Source organism: Pleurodeles waltl, chromosome 10 (assembly GCF_031143425.1).
Source record: "Pleurodeles waltl isolate 20211129_DDA chromosome 10, aPleWal1.hap1.20221129, whole genome shotgun sequence".
In the NCBI taxonomy this organism is placed as follows: Eukaryota; Metazoa; Chordata; class Amphibia; order Caudata; family Salamandridae; genus Pleurodeles; species Pleurodeles waltl.
The window spans coordinates 669,621,556-669,633,779 of NC_090449.1; the positions used below are offsets into that span (position 1 = coordinate 669,621,556).

General features: G+C 44.2%; 1 protein-coding gene across 1 annotated transcript in view; it reads right to left on the bottom strand.

Moving 5' to 3' along the window:
- Positions 1 to 45: 45 nt before the first annotated feature.
- Positions 46 to 12,224, bottom strand: part of VIPR2 (vasoactive intestinal peptide receptor 2) — an 880,953-nt gene continuing 868,774 nt past the window's right edge. Inside the window, exon 13 of the mRNA XM_069211169.1 lies at positions 46 to 978. Within this exon, the coding sequence (XP_069067270.1) occupies positions 805 to 978 (174 nt within the window). The 3' untranslated portion in view covers positions 46 to 804. The remainder of the gene's footprint in view (positions 979 to 12,224) is intronic.

Here is a 12,224-nt window from a genome sequence, read left to right on the forward strand (position 1 = left end):
AGCCCACCAAGGCTACGATGTGTGCTCCACCTTGATATTTTGAGATTGAACACTGCTGTATTTTATTCTTAGTGTGCCACGCTGGAGAAACATCAATGTACAAAATAAAAAAATTGCATACAAAGATGGAATGCGATTTTACAGGAGCTTGGGGTCTTGGGGCTTCCAACGAAGATACAACAACTTGCTTCAGCAGCTCTAAATCTTTCATGACATTATTGCCCTTCTGTGACCAACAGACCGAGCTCGAGATATTGATGAGGTCCTTCTGAGCACTTTTAGGCTCGTGACAGGATGCAACAGCTTTCAGTACAAATCTACAAGTTTGAAGATTCATTTAGTGAGGCATCCATGACGTCCTTAAGAAAATCCTCTGGCCACAGTCTCAAAGCTCAAAATTGCTCGCGTAATGACTCCGTTTTGCAAACTGCCCTTAATATTTACAGAAAGAACTCATGACATTACTCGCTAAACAGAAATGACCCAGCAAACATAAAAAAATACAGGTTAAGCGAACAGCGCATCTCTGAAATTCATAAACAATTACTATTAGGAAGCTGCATTGGTACAATAATTTATATATAACTACGATACGTTTGATAAAATAACAATTAAACATAGATTTTGAATGCAAAAGTGAACTCCGAGTTGATGAGTTCAGGATGTCCGCTGTTTGCCTTGACTCGTCCATAGAACTGTCTGTCCTAAACATTACATTGCCAAGCACACATCTTGTTGATTGCATACAATCTCGTTCATTGCAGCCTTTTGGAGTTGACCTTTCTCTTGTGGGCTGACGAGGTTTTATATAACGGTGGTTTCTGTTTGCAGAAAAGACTCAGCGCGAGAGTTCCGCGGGAAGTGTGAGACGCTTTCTGAGCCGTTACGAGAAATTGAACAGCTGTGTAGTCTGTAATCTCGATCCAAATACCTGTTCAAGTATAAACTTCTCCATTTTCTTTTCAACTCCCCTTGCACCTGTAAGGAAAGGTCAGACAGAGACTGAGTGACATTTAACACGATTTTTCTTATGACTGAAGTAACTACATTTTTCTATCAGCCGAGGACAATGGGTCAGCTTTCAGGAGCTGACCTGGTCAAACGTATATTGCAGTGAAATCATTTTGGACATCACTTCAAAGGAAGAAGAATATGAATCGTCAAACTGAAAGCAACTCAAGAGCGATATATGTAAGTAAACAATTGTGGTGAGAATAAGCAATTCATTGAGAGTAGGTGACGCAATAGATGTGAAAAAGGCACATGATTTGAATGCAGATCTTAGAAAGAACGTCGACAAAAGGTATGGAAATTCAAAAATATAGGTTTTCTACCTAACGTTTGGTGAATAATGATTTTTTTTTTTATAACTTCTGTAGATTGTGGGTTACATTGCAGACATGGACATGCAGGGGGGCTTGCAGGACCAGCGCTTCCTGCTCATCCAAGTCCTGTCGGCCAAATTGCTGAAGCAGATTTAGTCCACCAACAACTCCTGCTGCGCGGGACAGGCACAGGTATGTCCAAGCTGAGGCAGGGTGAATCCAAAGGCGGAACCATCTTTGTCTTGGCCTATACTTAAAGAGGCTGGACTCTGAAGCTAAGACAGTTCCTGGTAAGAAAGCCAAATCCAGTGTGGCCAGTCACTCTAGATGGCTGTCTAGAGATCTTTGAGATGCATTACACTGCCTCCTTGTTCGAATAAACCTTATGACTGTATCACTCTGCCTACCAGATACATTGATAACATGCCTGACAGCAAATTCCTATTCAGACTTCCATGACTTGGGTCTCAGGACCTGCAGGGCAAGTGAAAATTAAATTTAAGGATAGAATTAAGAGACTTTATTAAATACTTTTCAAAAATTTGTGTATATACTTTCACATAGTAAAGAATACCTGGACTATATGTGTTGGGTGATACTAGGACGGATTAATTATATCCACCTCTAGATAATGGTGCTATTGAACCACAGGTTCTGTTTGGCCCAGATTTACAAAGATTTGAAATTGGCTTTGCATTGCGTCTTTAATGGCGACCCAATGCAAAATCCTTTTTGGGATTTACAAACCAACGCAAATTGCCATTTGCATTGTAGCGCATTTCATCCTTCAACTCAGACAGGGTATCAAGTTAGGGGGGCATTTTAGCACTCTGTTTTTTTTTCTCTGTATTAACCAATTGAAATTTGAACTGCTGAGTGAAAATAGTTACACCCCCTAAGGTTGTGAAAAATACCTCCCCTTTCTCATATGCAGATGATGCATTTTTCTGTAACAGACCCCAAATGGTTTACAATCTTTGGTTTCCAGGTATGTGTCTTGCATGGGGTCTATTGGACTAATCACTAAGCTAATAGATTTGAAGGTTATAGCTATTTGCACCCGTTATCACACTCAAGTCAATATGTATTAATAATCAACCATTTGAAAGAGTTGATTCCTACACATATTTGGTGTTCTTTTCGACTCTAAACTAAAATGGTCTCACTTCATGATTTATCTTTTTAGTGAGACTGGTAGAGTAAATAGAATGAATACATTATTTTGCCACTAGTGTTATTTTGGCATAGTGTTATGTGCATACCTTCTGCCATAAACGTTTACAGAGCCAAGTATCTGCTGCAACATATAGAGCTGGCATATGGGAATATAGCAATTCCCCCAAAAATACCAGAACCAATAAAATGGCCTTTTGAGGAAGAATGTGGGCCTCACAGTACACATCTTTAGGTATGCTTGCCATGAAGAAACTGGGTTACAGTAAATCTGTGACAAGATCAAACATGCTCTGTCTCTTTATGGCTCTTGGTCCGGTTCAATTTGCATTCCCTTCTAATAAAGAAAATTGCATGAGGAACAATAAAAACAACTTAAGTCCTAATACATATTATTATTATGTGATTTATGAAATATTGTAACTCAAATAGGTTTTGAATACATTGTGGGCGGATGTTTAGGACTGATGCAATATCAGAAATACAAAATATTGAGTTCCCTAAATCATATATGGTCAAGTAGAGATTTACTCTTCTTCACTCCTCATCTACATAACTTTAAGATGTATATATGATCAAGGGAGGTAGATTTGGAGTTAAGAATGGTATACTTACCATGACAATTTAGTGGTAGTCTATAGTCAAATTAATATTTTTGTAAGTCAATATTAGGAAGTTATTATTATGCCAACATACTCTAGTGAGAAAGTACAGGAGATATTCAAGGAAGTATGCTGATGCAGGAGTTTTTGGTGATGCTGCATCTGTCACAGGTGTATAACTATAAGAACTGAGTTGTAGAGGAGAAAGTGCCACAATTGTCTTTGCTTGGCGAGTATCTCTGCTGTCCAACAATATTATTGTGGTGAAAGGTACATCAGAGAGGCATTTGAGTTGGGGAAGTGTTGCTTAAAAGACAAGAAAAATGTACAATAAGATGAAACAGTGCGTTAGATGAAGTGGACTCACAAAAGATCTCTGAAGATGCCGTAAAGAACACAGCCCCCATTATGAGTTTGGTGGGTGGTGGAGGCTGCCTGCCAAACTCATCCCGCCATCAGGCCGCCTATGTGGCCTGAACCTTGCCAGCCCTAATTTGAGATCCCCACTGGGCTGGTGGGCAGAAACAGTGTTTCCGCCTGCCGGCCCAGCGGGGAACAAGGCCTTAGCATTGCAGCCGGCACCTAATGGAGCCGGCGGCAGTATGGTGGTGCAGCGGGTGCAGCAGCACCTGTCGCGCATTCCACTGCCCATAATTTGGGCTGTGCATGGGGGCCCCTGCACTGGCCATGCCATGTGCATGGGCCCGCAGGGGCCCTCAAGTCCCCCTTTCTGTAATCCTTACCATGGTGGTGTAAACCAACATGGACAGGCTAGCGTATGGGGACTTGTAATCCCCAGGGCAGCGCTGATTGCAGTGCTGGCCTGGTGGATTACAACTGCCGGGAACACCAGTCTGCAGGCTGGCGGCAACCTTGCGTTGTCAGCGGTCAAAATGTGGCAGTTGAACTGCCACGACCATGGTGGTTCAACCGCAACCTTGACCCTGGAGGTCTGGTGACCGCCATGGTCATAATCAGGCCCACAGTGTCCTTAAAATTCGTGTCTGTGTACCAAGATAAATGTGGCCTCTCCATCCAGCATCAGGTATGCACCGAATAAAGAAACGGGCTTGGGCCTCGTAGGGTACGCTGGCCATACCCATTTGGTTCTGGATACAGAAAATAAGCAGTGGAAAAAACACAGGATGACAATCTACATATCAGCACATGTCGGCTGACCTTGAATGAAAACATTTAAATCCTGCGCATCTCTGATACTAGAAATGCTTCCGAAAGAGTTTCTACCACAGTACAGATCTCTTCAAGTGCAGCATTGTGACTGATGATATCCTCACTCCTAGTGGAGCCCGATCTATCAGCTATGATCCCAACCTAGTAAGACAAAGTGGAATAGCATTGTAGAGAACATTCCTATTACTGAACAGTAATACGCTCCACAGAGTATCTCAAGAAAAGTTCAGCAGAAACGTGGACCATCCTTATCAACCATATTACTAGCAAAACCTACTGAATTCCTCATTCTGCTTAGACTTATCAGTTGAAAGTGCAAAAGAAAATAGTTATTGAGGCATTGAGCTTAAGGGCCATAGATCTCTTGCATGGTCATTTATCTAACACCAAGTCACACTAAACATAATTAAATGTGCTATCATGCAGAAGAAGCATTCCCTTCCTTCATCTAATGTCTACTACTGGAAAATACCCTTATTTGGAAAGTCTTGAAAAGGGTGCTTGTGGTTCAGAATTCGAAAGCCATGATACTTGTTATTTCAAAAAGTATAAATAGCAAATTTGAAAATGTGCTTCAGTGAAAGCAAGTGATGGAAGGTTGCATCATTAAAAGTAGGCATGGTAAGAACACAAAGAGACAGTGTATTGTAAAAGATCCTTCTTAGAAAATAAATCATGCCACTATAATACAAGCTTTTGGGAATTCCAGAAATCAGGAACGATAATGATAAACAACATAATTTCTGAATATTGTAATCTGTGGTAATTAGAAGAAATGCAGGACTTCTAACTTCATAATGGACCATGCTCATTATGTACCTTTTCTAGAACAAGCAGCCTCTCCCTCTTTTATGAAGCATTTATTTTTAGAATGATAAAGTTAAAGAAATGGTGTTAACTGAAGCACGGTGCTCGTAATGAAATAATGTCATTGTTCGGGGTAGATTGTACCACCTTGTGATAAAACATATGCAGGCATGACAATTCAAGATGTCAGAATCATGTTATTCAACATCACATATATGCTGCAAAACACTATATGCACCATTAGTCAAATATTCTCTAGAGACAGGACACACACCTGAAAAGGTGCATTGGCCATTTTGGCAAATTAAATAACAATGATAGAGGAGGCTTTGTAAAAAAAAAGACTATGGCCTAATTTACTGTTTGGCATATAGGGTACTCCATTGTAAACGTAACAAAGAACCTTCTTTTCCAAAATGATGTTAAGCCTGCCCACATTTGGGTAGGAGGATTGTCATCCTTCAGTTAACCGAGCTCCTGTTGTCATCCTTCAGCAAGATATACCATTCTGGGACAAGTAATCCTCACCACCTTTGTTACGAGTCCAGGATTTCAGATATTTTTCATGATGTGTGCACTAAAAATAGAAAAAAGTATCCCGCAATGCTCCAACTGACAAAGGGACCTAATCCAAACCACTACTAAGTTATAATTTTCATAAGGGCTTTTGAATTCAACAATGAGGAGGTAAGCATATGTTAGTTTGTCACCCCCTCCTTGTGACTGGAACCCATCTGCCTTAGACTTGCTCCCATATTTCCTAGCTATCCAAGTCATCACCCCCACTTTTTTATACGCAAATCTGTTAGAAAATTTGTTTTCAGTTGGAATAGTGAGACTTGCCATATAAAAGTTCCATTAGAGGTGAATGTAACCTCTATGCCAAAGAAAAAATCTATAAACCTTATTTTGTAGTTGTATAGAATCATAATGCGTATATAACTTTGACACGCATTTGGGTTCAAGCTCTTGTAAGAAAGGAGCAGTAGAAAAAGATGTTCATGCATTATAATATAAAGCCATGTCTGAACCACACAATTCCTTCTATATATATTTAACTGATACGTAGCCTGAAAGAACTTCATGACCTAGTTTAAATATAGAACATTACGTCTAAAATGCAGTAGGTTTGTTCAAAAGATTATAGACCTGCTTCACAAGGGGTAACTTACCTTTTTGAGTAAGTTTACAACTTTTTGGTTTTTAACAAAATCTGAGTGTATATTAACTCCAAAGGTATAACTCACATGCCTCACCCAAATTGGGGGCATAGGGCTACACACATTGTCTATTTTGTTTCACGCAATACAGTAATACAGTAATAGGTTCAAATTACTGTGAAATGTTGTTGTGGAAATTAAATAGGACATGGACAATGACAAGCATTACAAAGAGCCTGATTCACAAGGGTGAACGTACACTTTTGTGTAAGTTTAAGATTTTTTGCAATTCACAAAGCAATTTTATGAGTAGTATCCTTAGGACGCCTATGTTTTTATGTGCTGAGTCTCTGCCACGAGTGCAGAGACTCCACATTTATAAAGATGCTACTCTTAAAATTGCTTTGTGAATTGCAAAAAATCATAAACTTACCCAAAAGTATAAGTTCAACTTTGTGAATCAGGCCCTCCGTCTTAAGAGGCAATTCTTCAATGGGAACTGACAGTGTAGTGAGCTGTCAAGTTTTATTTCAACAAGGAAATATGAAATGCCAAATCTTACAAGTAGAGGGTTCTGAGTACGAGTAGTATCCTTAGGACCGCCTATCTTTTTATGTGCTGAGTCTCTGCCACGAGTGCAGAGACTCTGCATTTGTAAAGATGCTACCCTTAAAATTGCTTTGAGCATTGCAAAAAATCATAAACTTACACAAAAGTATAAGTTCAACTTTGTGAATCAGGCCCTCCCTCTTCAGAGGCAATTCTACAATGGGAACTGATAGTCTACTGAGTTGTCAAGTTTTATCTCAACAAGGAAATATGAAAGGCCAAATCTTACAAGTAGAGGGTTCTGAGTAATGGGATATATATTTTTTTTGTTCTCAAATTTTAGCCTCAATCATAATTTTTGTACGACTGGCCAATCTCCTGGAACAAAGAGAAAGCAGTGGATTCTATAACATCTTGATTTAAGTATAAAGATCAATGTGAAATGACTTTGCTCCTAACGTTTGGAAGCCTTTCCTGGAATGCTGAAGCTGCAGTTGTGTAGAAGAAGATCTGACTGTTTGGCCTCCTTTATTGGGCAATTCACACAGACATTGCAGAATGCATCACAGGCAGCATAACATTGTCTAGCACTCATTTGTTGCTTTAGGCAATAGATTTTCCGGAGACAAGGCAAATCGACCCGGTGGCTTCTTTATCAGACACAGAAAAGAAGCATCTGATGGTTAACTAAAACTATTTATGACTTTCCTATGAAGCCACACTATTTGTAGTAACATCTTTACTCTGTATGACTATTAGAGGGAACATTACTGAAAGTAACAGGTTTATGTAGATTTGTAGGGTCAGTAGGAAGATGGTTGTTAGAAACGACTTCCACGGAGTCGCAGACTTCAGCGGGGCTGCTGCGGCGTCGGATCTGCGAAGAGCGTCGCGTTCCAGCGGAGGTCACGGCGTCAGGTGCAGGCGGCGTTACAGGATTCAGCAGCGGCGTCGGTCCGAAGTTGATTTCCTTGGATTCCACCAGCTTCCCTTTCAAGGGCCCAGGGACTGGATAGGGCACCACTTGTCAGAGCAGGAGTCTCTCCAGACACTCCAGGTGCTGGCAGAGAGAAGTCTTTGCTGTCCCTGAGACTTCAAACAACAGGAGGCAAGCTCTAACTCAAGCCCTTGGAGATTTCTTCACAAGATGGAAGGCACACAAAATCCAGTCTTTGCCCTCTTACTCTGGCAGAAGCAGCACTGCAGAAAAGCTCCACAAAGCATAGTCACAGGCAGGGCAGCACTTCTTCCTCAGCTATCAGCTCTTCTCCAGGCAGAGGTTCCCCTTGGTTCCAAAAGTGTTTCTAAAGTCTGTAGATTTGGGTGCCCTTCTTATAGCCATTTTAGTCTTTGAAGTCACCTTTCTTCAAAGGGGACTCACACCCGCTTGTGAAATCCTTCCTTGCCCAGGCAAGGCCTCAGACACACACCAGGGGGTTGGAGCCGGCATTGTCAGAGGCAGGCACAGTCCTTTCAGATGAGAGTGACCACTCCACCCCTCCCTCCTAGCAGAGATGGCTAATCAGGAAATGCAGGTTACACCGCAGCCCCCTTTGTGTCACTGTCTAGTGCGAGGTGAAAAACAACCCAACTGTCAAACTGACCCAGACAGGGAATCCACAAACAAGGCAGAGTCACAGAATGGTTTAAGCAAGAAAATGCTTACTTTCTAAAAGTGGCATTTTCAAACGCACAATCTTAAAATCAACTTTACTAAAAGATGTATTTTTTTAATTGTGAGTTCAGGCACCCCAAATTCCACATGTCCATCTACTCTCTAGGGGAATCTACTCTTTAATCATATTTAAAGGTAGCCCCCATATTATCCTATGAGAGAGACAGGCCTTGCAACAGTGAAAAACGAAGTTGGCAGTATTTCACTGTCAGGACATATAAACCACATTACTATATGTCCTACCTTATCCATACACTGCACCCTGCCCTTGGGGCTACCTAGGGCCTACCTTAGGGGTGCCTTACATGTAAGAAAAGGGAAGGTTTAGGCCTGGCAAGTGGGTACACTTGCCAAGTCGAATTTACAGTGTAAAAAATACACACACAGACACTGCAGTGGCAGGTCTGAGACATGATTACAGAGCTACTTATGTGGGTGGCACAACCAGTGCTGCAGGCCCACTAGTAGCATTTGATTAACAGGCCCTGGCACCTCTAGTGCACCTTACTAGGGACTTACTAGTAAATCAAATAGGTCAATCATGGATAAACCAATTACATACAATTTACACAGAGAGCATATGCACTTTAGCACTGGTTAGCAGTGGTAAAGTGCTCAGAGTTCAAAAGCCAACAGCGACAGGTCAGAAAAAATAGGAGGCAGGAGGCAAAAAGATTCGGGATGACCCTGCATAAGCAAAAGTCCAACACGACCCTCTACCAGTCTAAAGCCAGGGTAGAACAATCAACACCTTGATGTACTTCCCTGATTGGGGCGATAGAACAAGGACCCAGGCCCACAACAGCAGGGGCATGTTCCAGTTCTATGCTTTCCTGACTCCAGTTGGATCCCTCTGTCCATACTCTCAGGGCCCACTAAGCTAACCCATGGGGAACCCTTCTCCACATCTGCAGACACCATCTGTGCAGCGCCTAACTTTACTTTGCTCACAGATGTATTGCAATGGGCAGATAGTACCACCAGGGCCAACACAGTGGTGTTGCCCACTCCACCCCCAATGTGTGACTCTCGTTCCACCCCCAGGGGCAACTCTGTCCACCAGGACAGCAAGCCACAGTGGCCCCAGACAACTGTCAGGGATGAGAGCCCGACCTCAGGCCTCTCCAAGCACTGTGACTGTGGAGAGTGGGGGGCAGTAGCCCCAGGTGCCTGACACTCTCCCTTCCACCAGGTCAGAGAAGATAACCTGACCCTGGTCCTCCCCTCTGGGTCTCTGTACCCTCCCTCCAGGAGCGGCACCCCCAGAATAAAAAATTGTCAGGGCGCTTGTAGAAGCAGTCCTGCACAATTCTTTCACTAGTGCAGGGATGTTAACCTGCAACTGATCCTCCAACCTGGGGTCTGTACCTTCAGGTTGGACCAGGGCCAGGGGTGAGGCTTCCCTCCCCCCCCCCTCTCTTCTGGGATCCGGAACCACCCAACTAGGAGTGGCCCCCTCTGAAGACAACATGGTAGGGGCACTGTTAGCAGTAGCCCCTTCCTCCAGGTCAGGGGGGACACCCTGAACCTGATCCTCCAGTCCAGGGTCTGTACACACAGACTGGACCACCGCCTGGCAACCCAGGACTTCCTGGGGGGCATACCTACCCCCCACCACGTCATAGTTTACCCTCTGAACCTGGTCATCCAACCTAGAGTCACCACCCTGCGGTTAAACCACTGCCTGGCACACCAGGACTTCCTTGGGAGCACACTTACCCCCCATCAGGTCAGAGTTTACCCCCTGAACCTGATCATTCAACCCAGAGTCACCACCCTGCGGTTGAACCTTTGCCTGGCACACCAGGACTTCCAGGGGGCACACTTACCCCCCTCTCGGGACACACTGTCCCCAAGGGCCACACAATAGTCTGGCTGGCGCAGGTCCCCTGACCTCTGCCCATCTGACAGAGTCTGGATTCCCCTCAACCCAGAAATGATCTCACCAAGGTCATTTCTGGGGGGCTCTGCTCTCAGAGCTGACCCCTGACCCTCCAGGTTCTCCACTGGGGTCCCCAACCCCCTCTCAACCCTCTGTTTGGACTTCTGCACCCCCTCACTAGGAGTGGTACTGCCAGACACCAGAACTGGTGGGACGCTGGCTACAGCCGCCCCCCCCAAGTTCTCCTGACACTGTGGGGTCTCCCTCAACAGATGGCCCTATGGTACAGGCTAGGCTCCCCTCCTGGTGTTCCCTCATGGAACCCTCCAGGACCTGGGACCGGATCTCGGGCACCTTGGGCCTCAACCCATCCCACTACACTGGAACCTACCTGGGACACTACAATCCTTCCCTACCTCACCTGGTTGGGAACTACCTAGACCACTCCTCTCAGGAGCACCCCCAAATGCCTCTTCAGACTCTCTGGTACTCACCCAGAAGTCTGCCTCCATTGTGATCTCCCTGTGGTCAGAGAACTCACACTCCACCTGGTGTTGGCATAGCTCTGGAAAATAAGGACTAGACATATGCTCTCCAGCAATTACATCACTCAGCCCCTCAGATGAATTAACCAAAGTATCCTTCACCCAACCATTCAGTGACTCTGCTTTGAAAAAGCACCCCACATCACCCTCCTGAGACTGGTGAGACAGTACCTGACTGTCCCTTACACTCAACCCACACTCTTCTGGGATGTATTCACACTCCATAACCAGGACTTCTACCTGCAGGGGAACCCCTCTCCCTGTCACTCTTACCTAGAGTCAGTAGAGTGTCCCTCCCACCAGTAGGAATATGATTCCCCATGCCAGTTCCCCAATCCACCTCACGGACCCTGTGCATCACTGGAGCTACCTCATACCCCTGAACCTCCTGGTGTGTGTTAACTCCCTCCTTCAAGTAGGACACCACATCTCTGGGCATGTGCACTTCTTCAGCAGCACTAGATTTAAAATTGTTGCTGCCACCATTCCAGCTGGATTCAGCCCTCATGACTTCCAGCTCCTTCATTTTGAGCTCATAAGTCCAAATCCTCTTTTTGATCTCTAAGTCCCTCCTCCATTCTTCCAACTCCTTCTCCCTTTGCATCCTCAACTCCTTGAACCGGCGAGCCCTCTCTGCCTGTCTGTCCTGTAACTCTTCAGGAGTCAGACCCTTGGATGACACCATGCTACCCCTCCTGGGGACCCCCCCCCCCCAGGCGTAACAGGTACCTCCACTACACCACTGTGTATCCTCTGCACTTCCACACCCACATTCTCCTCCTCTGTGTGCCCTCCAGCCTTCTTGATTGTCACCGAGGCCCTCTGTGCCTTTTGCAGCTCCCCCTCCCTGGTGGAGCTCTCAGTGGGACAGTCAAGATCTTTAAGGAACTTTTTCAATTGAGCAACTGAGTACTCCTTCAGTTTCTCTATTTCAAACACAGCTCCAGTTGTTGCATCTCCAGATTGAGACATGATGATCACAAGTGCAAATTTCCAAAGGCAGAAAATAAGTTCCCAATGAAGTAAAAAGAATCAGTCAAGGGATCAGCAAAATCATGGAAGTAGAATAAAAAGAGTCCCAAAGAGGAAAAATCGAAGATCACCAAACAAGTAGTATGTGGTCACGTAGTGGTCTGAACTCAAACTGTAGTGTACACCTAATTACTGTATGTCAAGTACAAATACAAGTCCAAATCCCAACCGCTAATCACCAATGTTAGAAATGGGGTCTTTAGTTGACAGTCAGGTTACCCCCTATTCAAGCAAGGACCCTCACTCTAGTCAGGGTAAAAGAGAATCACCCTCAGCTAACCCC